The 17,665-nt window shown below is 34.8% G+C and overlaps 2 protein-coding genes across 2 annotated transcripts; both read right to left on the reverse strand.

Annotated features, from left to right (window-relative positions):
- Positions 1-481: 481 nt before the first annotated feature.
- LOC117697555 (olfactory receptor 51G2-like) lies at positions 482-6,356 on the reverse strand. Its single transcript, XM_034488740.2, has 3 exons — positions 6,316-6,356; positions 3,131-3,194; positions 482-1,980 (listed from the first exon to the last, which is right to left on the reverse strand). The coding sequence occupies exons 2-3, from the start codon at positions 3,136-3,138 to the stop codon at positions 1,005-1,007; spliced, it is 984 nt and encodes a 327-aa protein (XP_034344631.2). The 5' UTR covers positions 3,139-3,194; positions 6,316-6,356; the 3' UTR covers positions 482-1,004.
- A 3,967-nt stretch (positions 6,357-10,323) lies between these two features.
- LOC117697785 (olfactory receptor 51G2-like) lies at positions 10,324-15,732 on the reverse strand. The gene is made up of 2 exons (XM_076912471.1): positions 15,671-15,732; positions 10,324-13,519 (listed from the first exon to the last, which is right to left on the reverse strand). The coding sequence occupies exon 2, from the start codon at positions 13,281-13,283 to the stop codon at positions 12,312-12,314; it is 972 nt and encodes a 323-aa protein (XP_076768586.1). The 5' UTR covers positions 13,284-13,519; positions 15,671-15,732; the 3' UTR covers positions 10,324-12,311.
- Positions 15,733-17,665: the final 1,933 nt, after the last annotated feature.

Genomic DNA, 17,665 nt, shown 5'->3' on the forward strand with positions numbered 1-17,665 from the left:
TTGATACATTGATAAGTCCATTTCTGTAGCTATAATATATTTATGAGCTATTTCTCATAAAATACCCTTCTAAGTTATCTACTTACTTCCTAACATTGTTCCTAAAGGAGTAAAGGAAATGTGAGTTGTACCTTGAGTTAACAACTCAATAGCTATAGTGATTCTAAAAAACATGGATTTTCCATGTATACACTGAAGATTATGGGGTTAATTCAATTGAGAAAGATATAGAATATTGAAGTTTCTACTCATTTCTCGAGTGATGACATATAAGAAATGTAAAGTTGCATATTTAAGATTTCAGATACTGCCGGGCGGTGGTGGCACACGCCTTTAATCCCAGCACTTGGGAGGCAGAGGCAGGCGGATTTCTGAATTCGAGGCCAGCCTGGTCTACAGAGTGAGTTCCAGGACAGCCCGGGCTACACAGAGAAACCCTGTCTCGAAAAACCAAAAAAAAAAAAAAAAAGATTTCAGATACTACAGTTCAAGAGTTAAGAGTTTTATTTTTAAAATATACATATTACACTTTAGGATATTTGTTCAGTTACATTTTCAGAGGTAATCCTCAATTTACAGCTATTACATAAATCAAAAGTATGATATATTGGGTTTGCCATTATTTCTGAAAGGATAACTAAATGAAACCCATCTGAGCTTGTTTTCAGAATTGTACAGTGTTTATCAGAAACAGACATTAGATGTTGAAACACCCATTCTTATACTCTGTGCACTTTTACATGACAGTTCATAGTCTTGAGATGCAAGAACTCCTGTGATAATGTTTTCAAAGACAAAACTGACTGTTGAATATTAAGAATTACAATTTTCCCATGGGTCAGTTATGGGTTAGATGGATAAAGGAATCCACATTGTATTCTTGTTGATGAGTATAAATAATGAGTTGGCTGGTGATCCAGTGAAGGTAACACTTTGCTACATTCTGTTGGAAGTCCTCAATCAGACAGTCTTTACCTAGGACTGAGGAATTGTTCAATAATATTTCAGTGTTTCTTGGGATGGAGCATCTTTAGAATGCGAACTCGAATCTCTTTGGTTTTGACACTGTAGACAATTGGGTTGAGCATCGGGGGCATAAGAAAATGAAGATAAGAGAGAAGCATGTATACCTGAGCTGGTAGTTTCTTTTTCCCAAAGCGGTGGATCATAGATAGACTCACCAGTGGGGTATAGAATAGAAGAACAGCACAAATGTGGGAAATGCAAGTGTTGAAGGCTTTCAGCTGTTCAGCATTAGAAGCAATGCTCAGGACTGTCTTCAAAATAAGCACATAGGAGAGGAGAATTAGCACAGCATCCGTCCCCAATGTAGAGAGCATGACAAAGAGCCCAAAGCCACTGTTGACAAGTGTGCTGGAACAGGACAGTCTTAGGACATCGGGATGAACACAGTACGAATGAGACAGAGCACTGACTGGCTGGAATGTCAACCTTGCCAGGAGCGCAGGCAAAGGCAGATGAAGGGCAGCACTGCGGATCACCACAGCCAGTCCAATGGCCCCGATACGTCTTGTTGTGAGAATGGTAGCGTAGCGCAAAGGCTCTCTGATGGCCACACAGCGGTCAAAAGCCATGGCCAAGAGAACGGCTGACTCAATGACTGAAAACGTGTGGATGAAGAAAAGCTGCATAAAACAGGCTGCAGCTCCTATAATTCTCTGGCCCAGGAGAAAAACAGCTACCATTGAAGGCAGTGTGGAAGCTGAGAGGCCCAGGTCAGCCATTGACAGCATGGAAAGAAACAGGTACATAGGTGTGTGAAGGCTGGGCACAGACTTGACAATATGCATTATGGTTATATTGCCCAGCACAGACAGAATGTAAATTAAGCAGATGGGAATTGCTGTCCAACAATGAGAAGTCTCCAGTCCTGGAAGATCCATCAATATGAAAAAGAAGCTGCTGGCATTACTATGTTTAGAAGTAGCCATAACACTGGAAAAAGATTGCCTCCGAAAACTGTAATGGAAGTTAAAAAGAAAACCTGCTCATTCATAGCATTCTTCTTACATGATATCTCATGTCGCATTGCTACTCTGGCTACAGAATAGTGATGTTCAGCGTTTACCCACACTGCTAAATCCTACCCTCTAAACGGTATCTACACTAAAACATTGCCGACTCATTTCTTATTTTAAACAGCACATTTGGGTGATTAACATGAATAAAGCTCCCTTCTCACCTTGAAGGCTTTCAACATTTAAAATTTAAGATCAACTCTGTGTTTAGAACATAAAGCTCAAACACATGGGATATATTATTTCTAGTAGCAGAATAGAAGCACATTTCTAATGGAATCAAGGTATAGATAACTTACTGAATGAGTATGTAGGAATTAGAGTATAAATCATAAGTAATTATATTAAACTATACTATAAGATACAACTTTTGTGCTGAATTTTAAGGCATTGCAAACAAAAAACAATGTGAAAAGTGTATTAGAAAAGGTTTGAGTTCTGTGCTCTTTCACTTGATCTGAATAGTTTCTCAGTCTTTATGCCTGGTATTCACTGAAATTTGGGGTAGTTGGTGTAAATATATAAAACATAGATTAAAAACTAGATGATATTCATATCTGGGAAAATGTTTTTGGTGGAATAAAAAAATCAAAGCCCCTTTCTATCATAAATATTGGTAATAACAGCAGGTGATATATAGCTTCTACTGTTGAAGAACTAAGGACAGGACTTACTGGTTAATACAGAGCACATGTATAAACTAGATCGAGAGGGCACTGACTTTGGAATTGAAATTGAGGTTCTTTAAAATTTGGCAGCCCTGAGTGGATTTTAACATCCAATTGACTTACTTGGCTAATATTTTCTTTAAACATTATCAAAGTGGCAAACATGACTTGTTAGAAAGCCCAGCTGGTGGAGCAATTCACTGACATGCTGATGAGATTGCCTGACAAGGTTCTTGCACTCAGTAGAGAGGTGCCTAGCAACTTTCTCTGGATAAAATTGTCTACAACTTTTTCTGGTATTCCTTACTTGCCTTGCTTTTGCCTTTCTAATAGATGTTATGGAAGAGAGAAATGGAATGAGAAATAATACTTGGGTTAAAACAAAGTTTTTATTGATGAAACCATTAAACAGGATGTCCTTACCTTGACATCAAAATCTGGGACAGGTCAAGACTGTGTTTGTGTAGTCTTCCATAAATAGACCAGTCTGAGTATGTTTATAGAAAGAAAGAAATTGCAGGAGATTTTAGGTAACTAAGAATTAAGGAAAGAGAATACAACTCTATGTACTATAGAATTAAGTCAGATTTTTAAAAAAAGGATAGGAAGCTTTCAGAAAAATCCCTCCACTAGTTCAAACAAATGCTGGCCCTGCATGCAAGTTCTGGTACCCTCCAAAAGGAAAACAAAACAAAACAAAACAAAACAAAAAAACCCCTCATTACTGTCATTATAAATCTTAGTACATCATATAGAAAAATATCAATATAATAATGATAATAACTTTGTAGAGACTAGGATTTGATAAAAATAAATAAATAAATAAATAAATAAAGGGAGATGGCTTTCACAAATTTCTAGCTTCGTGGAAAAGCTGGGTAAATAGGGTCCCCCATAGTACTGTAAAATACCTGAAGAAAACCTATTGCTAGTAAAACAAAATGTATGAAGGAGCTTTGTAGGCCCTAGTACACATTATTCTTACACAATGGTGCAGTGAGTATAAAGGGTGTATGGCCATACAAATACAAGTATTAGAAATAAAAATAAGAAATAAAAAGCTTAAAGTAGGTCATAACTCCGCTTGGTAAGTTTTTGTTTGCTTATTAAAATTAAATATAAATGATTTTTTCTCAGACTTCTAACTTTCTGGCACCTGTAACCTTAACACTCTGACTCTGAGATTAAAGCCTCTCTTACCCCACTTATTTAAACTTGGTCTAAGCTGGCACAGAATATACGACCATTGAACTTGAGGCTACAAATACTAAAAATGTTTTGTTTTATTTTCCTTGAATAATTTTGTATTAGAAATTTTTGAAATGAAAATATGAAATGGTGCAATCACTGCTGTGTGAGGAATATAAATAAATCCTTTTGCTCTGAGAAGCAGCTTCAGTCTGTGATCTGTATTTCAAATACAGATACAGACCATATACTCTCAGAGACTCAGAAAAGCTGTGAACTGCTGTCCAGAGGAATTCTCTTTGCATTGCCTGCTGCATCCACCCTACTTGAACTCTGTTCTTTGCACACAGTCCCATAAAATAGCACTATAGATATGAGTCAAGTGGCAATAGATGAACTCCTAGTCTGTGTTTTATCTTCATCCTTCTAGCCTATATTAATAAAGACAAGTCAATGCCATCAAACCCAAGCACTTAGGTGCAGAATACAGATTCTACCTACATTCATGAGTCAACCTAAGGACAGACATTGAGCTGCATGAGGACCTGATCATACTGGACATTCATGCTTCCATCTATCCATAGGGAAGAAGCATCCCAAAGTATTTTAAGACAATAGACAGACAAATGCAAAGGGATGAAGTATCAGACAATTTCCTATGTTGGAAAATTAGAAAAAAAACAATGGATAACTGCATTAAAAATAGTTAATGGGAAAATTTTCAACATTAGACTATGTCCACTAGATCCAGATACAGGTTGATTCTAGAGGGCAATAAGAGTTTACATAATGCCACATCTTGGACACAGTGAAGGTGTCAAGATAATAGGACTGACCTTTATGAATTATATATTCCAGATTTTAAGAGACAGCTGTTCCTAGAAGACCTAGCCATGATGAACATGTAAATAATCAGTAGATAGTTTACAAATAGGAAGTCTATGTTTGTCTATCTTTTCATAGTAGTTACCACTATTGTATAGGAGATGCTGAAGAAATTATTTCTCTTACATGAACTTTTATCATGATATATTAACCATGAACTAAGCAGTGATTGGTTATAGTCTTTACTTGACATTTGCATAAAGGAATAAGAAAAAATAAGTAAGAGAAGGAGAAAGTAGAAGAGGAGGAGGAAGAAGAAGGGGAGGAAAAGTAGGAGGAGGAGGAGGAGAAGAAGGAAGAGGAAGAGGAGGAAAAGGAAGAGGAGAAGAAGAAGAAGAAGGAGAAGGAGGAGTTGTTTTATCTTTCAAGGTCAATGATCCTATATTGGGTAAACTGAATTTGTAACATCTTTTATCACAAAAGTAACACTAATACTTTAGAAGGAATTAAATAAATTGTGATGTTTAAGTAGTTAAAGAATTTTATCTTCCTGTAAAGGCTCTTGTACATATTAAAAAAAAAAAGTTCTAAACAATTAACCAAGATTTTGGTGTCCTGATATCAATTGTGAAAAGTTGTTTTTACCTGTTTTTTTTTTTTTATTTTTGCTATTACATTGAGCCAACATTTTTAGATTTCCAGGTTTTAAAGGAATGTGTATTTGTAGTTCACATCTATGATCTATACATGGAGAATATTACACATTACAGAATGCTGAAGTTAGTTGTGTTTTAATGGTAATGTGAGATCTTAAAGAACAGAAATCAAGAAAAAAAGTCATATTAGACAAATTTTGTTTAAAATATCTTTCCACCATTGTTTTTATATGCATGAACTCTGAGAGATGGACATTTATTGAATAGTGTCTGATATTTAGGAAGACATAGTTGTATCTTTTAAGCATCTTAACTTCTTATATGGTAGCCAATTTTCTGAAGCTTGAATTTCTACTTTGTTTGTATCCCAAGAGTTGATGTTTATTGTGCTAAAGCATTTTAGAAACTAATTATTACACAAGATCATTAGAGAGAATATGCAGAACTATTGTATTTTCCTAAACGAGTCTTATAATGAAATTAGTGTCCTTTCATCTGTTGCATATGAGACCTTTCAATCTTTATCTCGAAGGCCTCTTGGTGTTGATTTGAGTTGCCTTTATTACTAAATCATATCAAAAGTGGAAGGCATGTTTCTTGTTTTCATTCCTATTTCTTTCTTCCTATCTTAATTTTATAATACAGATTTCTTAGCAATTCCAGAATGCAGCATATGTACAACTTGATTTCTATTTGAATGTAAACTCTAAGGTAAAGAGTTGAATGATAGACAGGTGAGAAAATAGGAGTCAGAGATTGTTATCTAAAATAATACCATATTCATCAATCAGGAGAACTGAGTACCTTCAACAAATGTTCTTTATGCCTCGAAGATTCTCATAAAGAGTTATCTGTCATGAAATAACTTCTGCCTTCCATTCCTACATATTACAGGACATGATTTGATGTGCCCTAGATTCAAGTGTTTCCATCACTCACCAGACTCCAGGGCAGAGTCACAAGCTCTGTAGAGCCTCAAGAGGCTCCCAGCCTTAAGTGCAATGCCCATGGAACAGTCTTATAAAGCTCTGACCCAGGCTCTCTCACGAGGCCCACAGCTATTTCCCAAGATACAGGCTGTGAGTGCATTTACATCTGTTAATGAGTCTTTGTAAACTTTTCAGAATAATACTAAGAACTTGCAACTGATTCTAGTTCAACTTTTTTCTTCTATTCTCACTTAAAAACCATGCTAGCCCAAATAAAATAATTCTACAGATCTAACTATGTTGGCTCCAGCAATATCTTGTTTAATATTAGGAACTCCAGACAGGCAAATTACCTCTCCAAATAAGGCATTTTCTTTCTTCTGTTCAAGAAAAATGTCTTAAGTTAAAGGCATTTTGGAGCTAGAGAAGAATATCTTTAGTACTATGTTGATGCTTAAAGATATTAGTAAATGGTGTCTAGTATAAATTTATTCAATAAAGAACATAAAGCCTATTTTTTATTGTTCTCACTTTTCTTCCTTTTACATTTTCAAAATGTGTTCTCATTTTCTGGGGAAACATTTTAAGGGTTAAGGTAGATCAAACTGATTCAGGAGACACATATAGAATGAACCTGGAGTGTTTTTGTTAAGTAAAGAAAAGGGAAATATAAAATGAAAAATTCCTTTTACATTTTCAAAATGTGTTCTCATTTTCTGGGGAAACATTTTAAGGGTTAAGGTAGATCAAACTGATTCAGGAGACACATATAGAATGAACCTGGAGTGTTTTTGTTAAGTAAAGAAAAGGGAAATATAAAATGAAAAATGGTATAGTAGGTAAAGGGCTACTACTCAGTTGAAACAGAAACAAATAAGCCACAGGTGATATGAGATAATGTACAATAATTCATTGGTTCTCCATAAGTAGTCATAGGATGCAATGTGAAAATATACTCATGGATAAGACACAATACACAACAAAGGGTATACTTGTCAGGAGAAAAAATGCATAGGCAAAAATATAACCAAATTTCTCTCTTCCATTTATTCTCTCTTCCATTGGTCATTAGGGCTATGAACCTCAGAGAAACATTAAAGAGAGTTCTGTTTATAGAGTGCTCCATACAGAAGCTAGCTACAAAAGTATACCATCTGCTACGTAACCAACATTACAAACCCCACACTTGAAAAGATAACTACACAGCTATTTTAATGTTCCTTTCCATGTGGCACTGATGTGGTTCGCTCTGAGATGTTGCCCTGGTACAGATGAAGGCATCATTGCTCAGTAAATGTCATCAAGTTTTGCCAAAGGCTGCAGTGATAAGCAACAACTTATAAAATAGGTCCATTGCTGTAACTCTGTTCCTAGAAATATCTCATGTCACTGTAAAGAAAATTTTATATCCACATTAGAAATGTATTAGAAATGTTTTCACTGGGCATGTTTAAACTACAATTAACTTCTAACCTTGGATTATTTTGACTGTAGTGGTGGAATATACTAATTATATACATATAAAAACACTCTAAGTAAGGGAGGTCAGATAGTCAATAAATATTATAACATATGCATGTGTATTATATTTATAAATATTATAATATGTGGATATTTAGCTTGACATTTATAATTCAGAGAGATAAAAATACTCTGAACTATTAACTTGAAGAATTCTGATTCAAGTACACACACACACACACACACACACACACAAATGTAGAGTGCAGGTGTCTATTATTTATTTAATCATATTTTATGTGCTAATAGTCACACTAATATGGAAAGGGTAAATCCTACAGGCAAAGAACTACAGGCAACTATGAAATTGAATCCCAATAGTAGTAAAAATGGCCTCAGTGGGAATGTGACTAGCCCTGAAAAGACTTGGTGTGCTAGGGTGTGGTGATACCCAGGGGGGCTCTTCCCTCTCTCAGAGGAGAAAAGTAAGGGGTTGGGGAAAGAGACTGTGTGAGTGGGGAGTTGAAGGGGGCCAACAATCGAAATATAAAGTGAATAAATAAATCAATTAATGAAAAAATTAGTATTAGTTGAGGAGCCATCCAATTGGTTATCCAATATCAAGTGGTCAGCCTTCAACAAAGAACACTGGATGGACTAAGCAGGTTGTATTTATATCTTTAGGTTGTGTGTGTATAACAATAACAATGAAAGTAAAAGAAGCCATGATTTTGAGAGGAAGTAAGTCAGGAGGTGCATTAGAGAATTTGGAAAGAGGAATGGTATGATAAAAATGATGTAATTATGTTCTAATTAAAATAAAATACAATTATGCTAACTATAAACATATATGTACATATATATGTATATGTGTATGCGGGTGTGTGAGAAAACAAACCTGTTAGAGTACAGCATTGGCAAAACCCCATATGATCTCTAAAGATTAATTCAAAGCTGAGACAGATTTGATCTTTTTTGACTCTAGGTGATTCAATTATCCTTTTGATGGTTAAAAGTAATACTCAGTATGAAAATGACTTCTAAACCATTAGGAAAGAGAATAGAGTGAATTACATGTATCTAGGGGATAGTTACAAATATTTGAGGCACATCTGGGGATTATGGAGAAATACTGATACAGTCAAGTGATATATTATCAGCATTGGAAGGCAAATTGACTAGAGACAATTTATTTGTTATCATTTCACTATGGGTATTCTAGTGTCCTTAAGAGGCACAGAAATAAGAGAGAGAAAACATTTGAACTGATTCCAATGTCTCTTGTATAGTAAAAGGCATAAATGTAAGGCACAGATAGTTAGAGTTTTTTTGTGAAAAAGTACGTGCTCATAATTACATGGGAAAATGAAATAATGTTGCTCATTATAGACTTATAGAGTATTGGTGGGGCTACGCATTTCAGATCTCAGATTTGCACTATAGAAGAATATGTTGCTTATGAATAGTAAAGATACTTAAACACAAAATATTAAAAAATTATTAATTTATATCTTACAATTTGAAGGATGTAACTTATATTGGTAATATTTTCCCCATCTCTTTTAAATACTCCCTTCTTGTGTCACACCTCTTTCCCAAGCAAGTCCCCCTCTTACTTCCCTTTATTTATTTTGCATGCTCATCTGTGGACCATTGAATTTAACCAGGGTTGTTGGAAAGAGTACACATTGGGGGGAGGTGGTAATTACTTGAGTGAGGACAACGTAACATTAGCTACCCTCTTGAGAATGTGATTCCCTTTGGTTCAACAATCATTGATTCTATATAGATATTCATGGAGGGTTGGTATTCTATGATCCAGTATCACCCATAATTGGATGTGGATGGACCCAGTCTTGTATGGTACATGCACATCATGGCTTCTGCTGAGTTCACAGGTCTGACAGACATGTCATTTCAAGAAGACAGCTTTTTACAGCATTCCTTCCTTTCTTCTGGCTCTTATATTCTTTGTAAGAGGGTAATAGAAACATCTCATTTATAGTAAATAGTCTCATACCCCTTAGCAGTTTTTGACAATGTTTAGTTATGGTTTTATAATTGTATTCAATGTCAGTTTATAGATACATGTTTAATTAATAATTTTTAGTTGTTAATCCTGTTTGAAAAACAGCAAGAAAGCCAACTATAAATCCAACCTGATGATACTTGCTTTATAACATCAACACTAATAAGTAAAAGGCTGAGGATGGAGAAAGTAATTTTGAAGTCAGGACAGGATAAATACTGAGACTTTGTCTCAACAAAAAATTAAATTAAAAAAGAGAGAGAGGAAGAAAAATGAGTATTAAAAAGCAGCAGTGGAAATAAGGCCAGTGGAAGAAAAATCAAAGCCACTATGAAGGAAATAAGCTTGTGGAACTAGTAGAATATCCCTAATTCTTGAAAGCATTAAGGATAAAATAGATGATAACAATCACTGCTCTATGGAAACATATGCAACTGGTAGAAAAATTTATTTTCTTCTGTCACATGATGAACCAATGTCTTTATTGGCCAAAATATACAGAAACAGTCAGAACAATATATTGCTTCAAATTTTCAGTTATTCAGGAATCATGTGACAGAAATGGTTTTGCAGTTTACCTACTCCATCACTTAATTAAGGGTAGTGACTGAATAGAGCTCATGGAATACCAGGAAGAACCCTCATTTGTAAATTAAGCCTACAAGAAATCTGGATCACCTTATTCATTCATATTCTCAGAGAAGATATTTCACATATTCTTATAGTACCCAACTTTAAAATAAGGCTTTGTGCATGATGATATTAGAAAGAAGTAGACAGAGTAACCGTTGACGCTCCTGCTAATGATAGACAGTAAACATCGTGGTGCCAGTGATTAAGGTAATCATAAAGTTGCCAAACTGATGATATTGATGCCCAAAGTAACACCACATAAGAGATCGTCTGGACTTTATTTTTACTGTAATGAATATTGGAATACAATCCTATTTCTTTGTTTTAATACAAAATAGTGCATTGACTATTTTCTCTGGTTGAAGTTTGATAAATACATAGCATAAAGAAAGGTCCTTGCATGAATGTTAAACAGAAAGTCTGTAACAGATGTTGGTAAAATTAACAGAAGAAAAAAAATAGAGTGGAGCAAATATAAAAAATCAAAGCATGAAAATATCATAGTAGATGTATTCAAAGTCAAACACACATTCAAATGCATATATTAAAGTGAAATGTACTCACCATTTCATGATCAATAAGGAAGTTATGCAGGAATACAGTGCATGAATGCAGTAATACATTATACTAAATTAAGCCAAAAAAAAAAATCCCTGTTTTTTACAGTATCATTTGAGTTATCTAATTAAGGAGAGGACATTCACATGGCATTGTCATGATATATTTTTGTACTAAAATACAATTCATATAAATACAATTCATATAAATGAATTGTAGTTTAGTACAAAACTGCCAAATACTTTTAATTTATATGGCTGCCAAGGACATTTACTATACAGTTTTAAAACTGAATTTAAAATAGGTTGGAGGACTTTATTATTATTTTTACACACACACACACACACACACACACACACACACACACACACAAACACACACAATGTGTTTCCTTAGAAAAGAATCACGTAGTCAGATATTTGACTTCATTAGCACTTTAGCACATATTTTCTGTCCTCTGTATCTGCCCCAGTCGTTTTCTGAAATGTGTTGGTTATCAGTGAAGTTTCAGAAATTCGTTATCTGAACTTTATTTCATCTGATTCCATTGAGAAAGTCCTTATCTCTTTCTCACATTACTACTTCAATCTATGTTGTTGTATGAGATTGTACAACTCGGTTTAAAGAGCAAAGACAACACAATGAAGACACGGCTATTATTATATTTAAATATCCTAAATATCTATTAGATAAATAGGCAGTTGTATTTAAGTAATGAGAAAATGGTATGAAAACTGATGAAGGGTTTATACTCTAGAAGACAAAAGAGAAATTGAATATCCTGTTCATTATACAAACTTACAAGAACATATGTTGGAGAGATGGTTCAGCACTTAAGGTTATGTATTACTCTTATAGAAGACCCAAGTTCTATTCCCAATACCTATATTATGTGACTTGGCAGACAACCATTCATAATTCCAACTCCAAGGAATCCTAGGTCTGGCACCACTTGTGGCCTTCATGAGTACCAACACACTGATGCATGTATATACACACACATACATAGCATTTCATAAAATTTGAAAACTATTGTAAAAGTTATACACATAATAATGCACATTATTTCATAAACAGACTTTCTGATGAATTTACATGCTAAACAATGCCTGAATGGCAATATTTAAACAAGAGGATGAAAAATAGGGCATGAAAAGAAAATAATAAAATTTTATGAAATTTGAGAGAAATTTGTGAATTTGAAGCACTAATATGGCTTTACAGTTCTTGGTTTTCATATCTGTATAAAGCTCAATAAAAAATTTAACATTTTAAAGGAGAGGTTGCTTTTGATCATGTTTAATATTACATAAATTTTTCATAATTTATGTTATAGATGCAGCCTGAGTTTTTTTGTTGTTTTTTTTAATGAAGAGTTTCTGAATTCTGTCACGGATCTGCTTGGTTTTCACCACATAGACTATGGGGTTCATCACAGGAGGAATTAGAAAATGCATGTTGGCCAGAGTCACAAAGACATGTGAAGGAAGCCTTGGACCAAAACGATGCAGCATGGATAGGCAGATCATGGGTGTGAAGAAGAGGACCACAGCACACAGATGAGAGATGCAGGTGTTGAGAGCCTTAAGGCGGCCACTGTGGGAAGACATACACAGTACTGTTTTCAGAATCAATACATATGAGAGAAGGATGAGGAGAAAGTCAAGCCCCATGGTGGAGAGCACCACAAAGAGTCCATAGATACTGTTGACACTAGTACTGGAGCAGGAGAGCTTTATGATGTCAGGGTGCAAACAGTAGGAATGAGATAGTACATTGGAATGACAAAAGTACAGCCTCCTCAAGAGGATGGGGAGAGGCACCTGCACAGTTAAGGTTCGTACAACAATAGCCAATCCTATCTTGGCAATCACAGTATCTGTGAGAATGGAGTGATAGTGAAGTGGGTGAGAAATGGCCACATATCGGTCAAAGGCCATTGCCAGAATGATAGCTGATTCAAGGTCTTGGAAAGTGTGAATAAAGAACATCTGCGTGAAACAAGCAGAGGTTGTCATCTCTCTAGCATTCAGCAAGAAGATTCTCAACAGAGTGGGGAAGGTGAAGAGAGAGAGACCCAGGTCAGAGGAGGCTAACATGGCCAGGAAGAGATACATAGGAACATGAAGAGTCTGCTCACACCAGATAACAATTATGATGGTCACATTGCCCACCATAGTAATGAGAAACATGACACAGAATGGTATGGCTATCCAGATGTACACTGCCTCTAGTCCTGGAATGCCTGTAACTAGGAAGGTGGAGAAGATGGAGTTGGTGGTGTTGACATGAAGCATGTTGTCAGGGATGCATGCCTCTCTTAAAAGATGTGTTGTCTCAGAAGTAGATGCAGAACTCTGTCTCTATAATTTTTGTACCTTGAATGCAGATTTCTTTGAACTCATCCTCACACAGTCAAGAATTTTTGATTCTTTTGTATGATAAAAGACTTTATAACCTTTCCTAGTGTATAAGTTGGACTCAAAAAAGAGTGATTCCTCTATTGAACAGCTTCTTCAGGTGTGATGTATCACTGAAGGAAAAAAAAATGAAGAGTATGTTTTTAGTTAATTTAAGTCATGGCATTGATATAATGACATTTTAAAATGAAAACCTCGAAAATTATCATTAACTAAATTACCATTCAGTGATAAAAATTTATACTCCATTTACAACAGCATACTATTTTGTGGAATTCTTCAGTCTTACTTATGATGGATAAATGTTATAATATTTGATTGTTTGCAAAAAATTATAGCATTTTGTGGTATTGGGACTGAAATCAGTATTTTGCATAAAAAAAAGACAAAACTTTACCAAGTAAGGTATGAACCTAGTCTTTATATATAGCACGCTAGGGTTGCTAATGCTTTTTTTCTTAAAAATTTTCTCCATATATGAGTCTAAAAACAAAAAGGACCAACATGAATTTACATATTTTACTCACTTTTAATATAGTAATCCTATTTTATCATCATGAGCTTGGGTCCTTTGAGGATATACTCTTACTTTGGGATGAGTTCATTTTACTTGCATTTTACAATGCATTAAAAAAGTACTTTGTGGTGGATTTGGATTCTTTTATTGTCACTTCTCCATCGCTAATTTTAAAAAGTATTGTGACAAGTGATATATCATTCCTTAATATAAACATGGTTTCTAAAATCATGTACAATAGAAAATAAGAAAAAATATTTCTATATAATTGAAAATGTATTTATAATTTAAAAATTTTACATACTAATTCACATAGGATGTGGACTAATTGCAAAGTATAGAATATTAATTTTATAGCTATTAACATGCATAGACAGTTTTCACAAGGATTATTGAATGTGATTGAGCTCACTTTTAGTCAGTATGTCTAAGAACATTATAGTATGCCTACTTTACACATATGGTTTGGTGTTAATCATTTGTTCTTTATTCAGGCTAATACTTCACAGGTGTTTTGGCTATGTGATTAATTATGAAATATATTTTGTACTAATGGCACAAATTTAATCTGGTATAAATAACTACTTTCACTAAAAATATTAGGCAACTATCAACACAAAATGAATCAGACAATGTTTATGAGATGATTCCATTTTCATTTTCTGCATTTAACCACAACACAGTTATTTTAGAAAAAAGTTATGAAGATATTTATATTCTTTCAAGTTCTCTATTTCTATCTCATCTCACTTTCCATATTTCTAAAGTTAAAGATTTACCATGCATCTTAGTGTTCACATCATAAGGAATGACACCATGAGCAATAAGACCTAGACATCTGGTTCTCACCTGTCTGCTTGCCATCATTGCCCGTGCTGTTAGTTTTGGTGGAGATTGCACTGGGAAGTCTTTATTCCCTACCTGAGGCATGCATTTCCATTGAATCTCATTATTTCTATTATGACTTATTTAAAATTTCTTTTGAATCCAAGTTCTGATGGAGAAAGAACATGAAGAAAAACCACAGAAATCAGACTCAATCCTGACTTACTTTTTTTCTGGTACCAGTTATGGGCCGTTTCAGGATCCTGCTAACTGATTTCTACTTTCAGTCATACAGCACAAAATCTACATCTACATCATTTTGGTGAAACTCAGAAGTTCAGTGATTAATTTTACCTGTTATAAAAAATTACAACCTCAGCGGTGAAATCAAACATTAGTCTCAGAGGACTGGTAGGTGCTGCTCCTTTAATGGACAGTTGCTATATCAGGGAAGTCTGGCTAGAAAACTCAGCCTAAATTTAATACACTTTTCCAAGTCCCCTTACTTGCAAAGTGTTGTTTGTTCAGTTCCATGTGTCACCTTTTTCTAAATGCTTCACTTTCTAACTGATGTTTCCTTATGCTTAGACTTTATTTTCAGAGGACTTTCTGTATTTGCACTTTCGAATGTTAAAGTATGCCTACATTTGTGATGAAGTGGAGATTCCTGGTCAGCATCAGCATGTATGTACACACTCTTCCTTATCTAGTTCACTTTCAGTGTTTTACTACCATTTTCCATACATCTCAGAGATCTGATACAATCAACTTAGGAATAGTTTCCCTAAAAGACCCCTTACTTAGGCCCTGGTTATCCCTCCTGTTTAATCAGCTTTTCCTGTATTTACTAATTTAGCCAAATTTAGCCATAAACTCTTTGTTATAAATTTCATTTTCAACTTACACATGGTTTTTCTCTCACCTGGCATCTTCAGACAGCATCCTCTCCAGAGTTCTGTGAACACAGCTTACCCTTCTCTGGTGAAAACCACGAGTAGTCATGATCTAAATTCAGCTATGTTTTTATATGTGAAACTCTCCCCTGAGAATTAAGATCTCCCTAAACACTCTTTTTCTTAATGTGAGTATCAACATTGGCCTTCTTACTCCCTAGAGGCAATGCAAGAATGCCCAGGTGCCGAGTATGTAATTGCATTAGAAGATGTGGTAGTAGACATCAAGGTTGTATTAATTCAAGTCTGTTAAAAGTCAGTTTACCAATGAATTACATAGTACAGCACCATGCACATTTTACATATATAAACCATAAATAAGAAGTCTAGAAAGTTTATATAATTGGAAATTTTCCATTCAAGCCTTTATTGATCTTTAATTAATTTAATCCATTCCAAACAAAACACTATTTTGTGTTTCTAGAAGTTGTAGCAGGATTTAGAAACAACTGACTCCTTTTGTGCCGTCATCCTTCTTTAGCTTATGCACTCCACACAAACATCAATGCCAGTGGAGCATTTTACATAATATTTTAAGCATCACTAAGGGTATTTTATGTTATTTCTTCCAACTGCATATGAACCTAGACCTATAGCAATATAAGCATTTAAACGAGTTTTAAGTTTTATTGGAGGGAGGAAAGGGAAAAAGAAAGGCATGAAATTATAATCTTTAAAAATAAAAGCATTATAAAAACATGTATAGTATACTACAATCATTGTAACTAGCCTACTATGCAACAGAACATTTGAACTTCTTCTATCTGTACATATTAGCTCTCCTTCCATCAGATGTTCTGATAAAGAGGATTCCTAAAATGTGGACGCAATCTCAGATCACTTATTTAAATGTATGTCTTGAACACCTCCAAAGTTAAGTATGACTATCGTCCTTCTTTCATCACTGTGTGCAGGTTCAATAACACAACACTGGTATTAACGTTTGTGGAACAGTTGTGTGTATAGATGTTTGCATTTACATTTTCCCTTGAGACACTGTGAACAACCAACATGAACAGCCTTTCAGAAATAAGCTTGACTTTTTAATGTCTTTTCCCAGTTGGGCCAAACAACGTAAGACATCTAAATCTAGCTATATATGCACCTGGCAACAGCATTCAGAACCTACTGATTACCATGTATTGAATATCTGAACTGTGGAAGCAAACTATTGCTATCCCTTGTCATTTGCTCTGAGAAATTTCCTCAAAGATAGACACATAAATGAATAATGTTTCATTATAGTTATTCAGTCAGACTGTTCTTCTAAAGAAATGTAGTGTTTCATTTTTATTATTTATTTATTTATTTATTTATTTATTTATTTTGAGAAACTTGGCTATAACATGTCAAAAAGCTTAGTAAGCTGGTCATACAAAAATTTTATGCAAGAAGACTTGATCTTTTTTCTTTTTTCTTTTTAAAAATTTCTTTTATTTGTTTACAGTTCAATAGTTGCCCTCTTCCCACTCCACCCTTCCACAATTCCTCATCCAGTTTCTCTTTCCCCTTGTATCCAAGAGGATGTTCACTACCACCATCCACCTGCCAGGCCTCTCCACTACCTGGGGCCTCAAGTCTGAGGTTTAGGGGTCTCTTTTCCCACTGAGGCTAGACCATGTAGTCATCTTCTATATGCGTCCGGGCCTAGGATTAGCTCATGTATGCTGCCTGTTTGGCTCAGTGTTTGAGAGATCTCAGGGGTCCAGTTTGATTGAGATTGTTGGTCTTTCTATGAGGTAGCCCTCCTCAGCTTCTTCTAGCCTTTTTCCTATTCAACCACAGGGGTCCCCAACTTCAGTCCAATGGTTGGGTATATCTGCATCTGTCTTTGTCAGCTGCTTGTTGGGCTTCTCAGAGGAAAACCATGGTAGGCTCCTGTTTGTAAGCACACCATAGCATCAGTAACAGTGTCAGGCCTTGAATAGTGAGATATATTTAACATGGAGTGCAAGCTTTAAATT

Source organism: Arvicanthis niloticus, chromosome 1 (genome assembly GCF_011762505.2).
Source record: "Arvicanthis niloticus isolate mArvNil1 chromosome 1, mArvNil1.pat.X, whole genome shotgun sequence".
NCBI lineage: Eukaryota > Metazoa > Chordata > Mammalia > Rodentia > Muridae > Arvicanthis > Arvicanthis niloticus.

What these genes read in the sequence shown, in the direction of transcription:
- LOC117697785 (XM_076912471.1), bottom strand. Translation starts at nt 13,283, where the DNA reads ATGCTTCATGTCAACACCACCAACTCCATCTTCTCCACCTTCCTAGTT.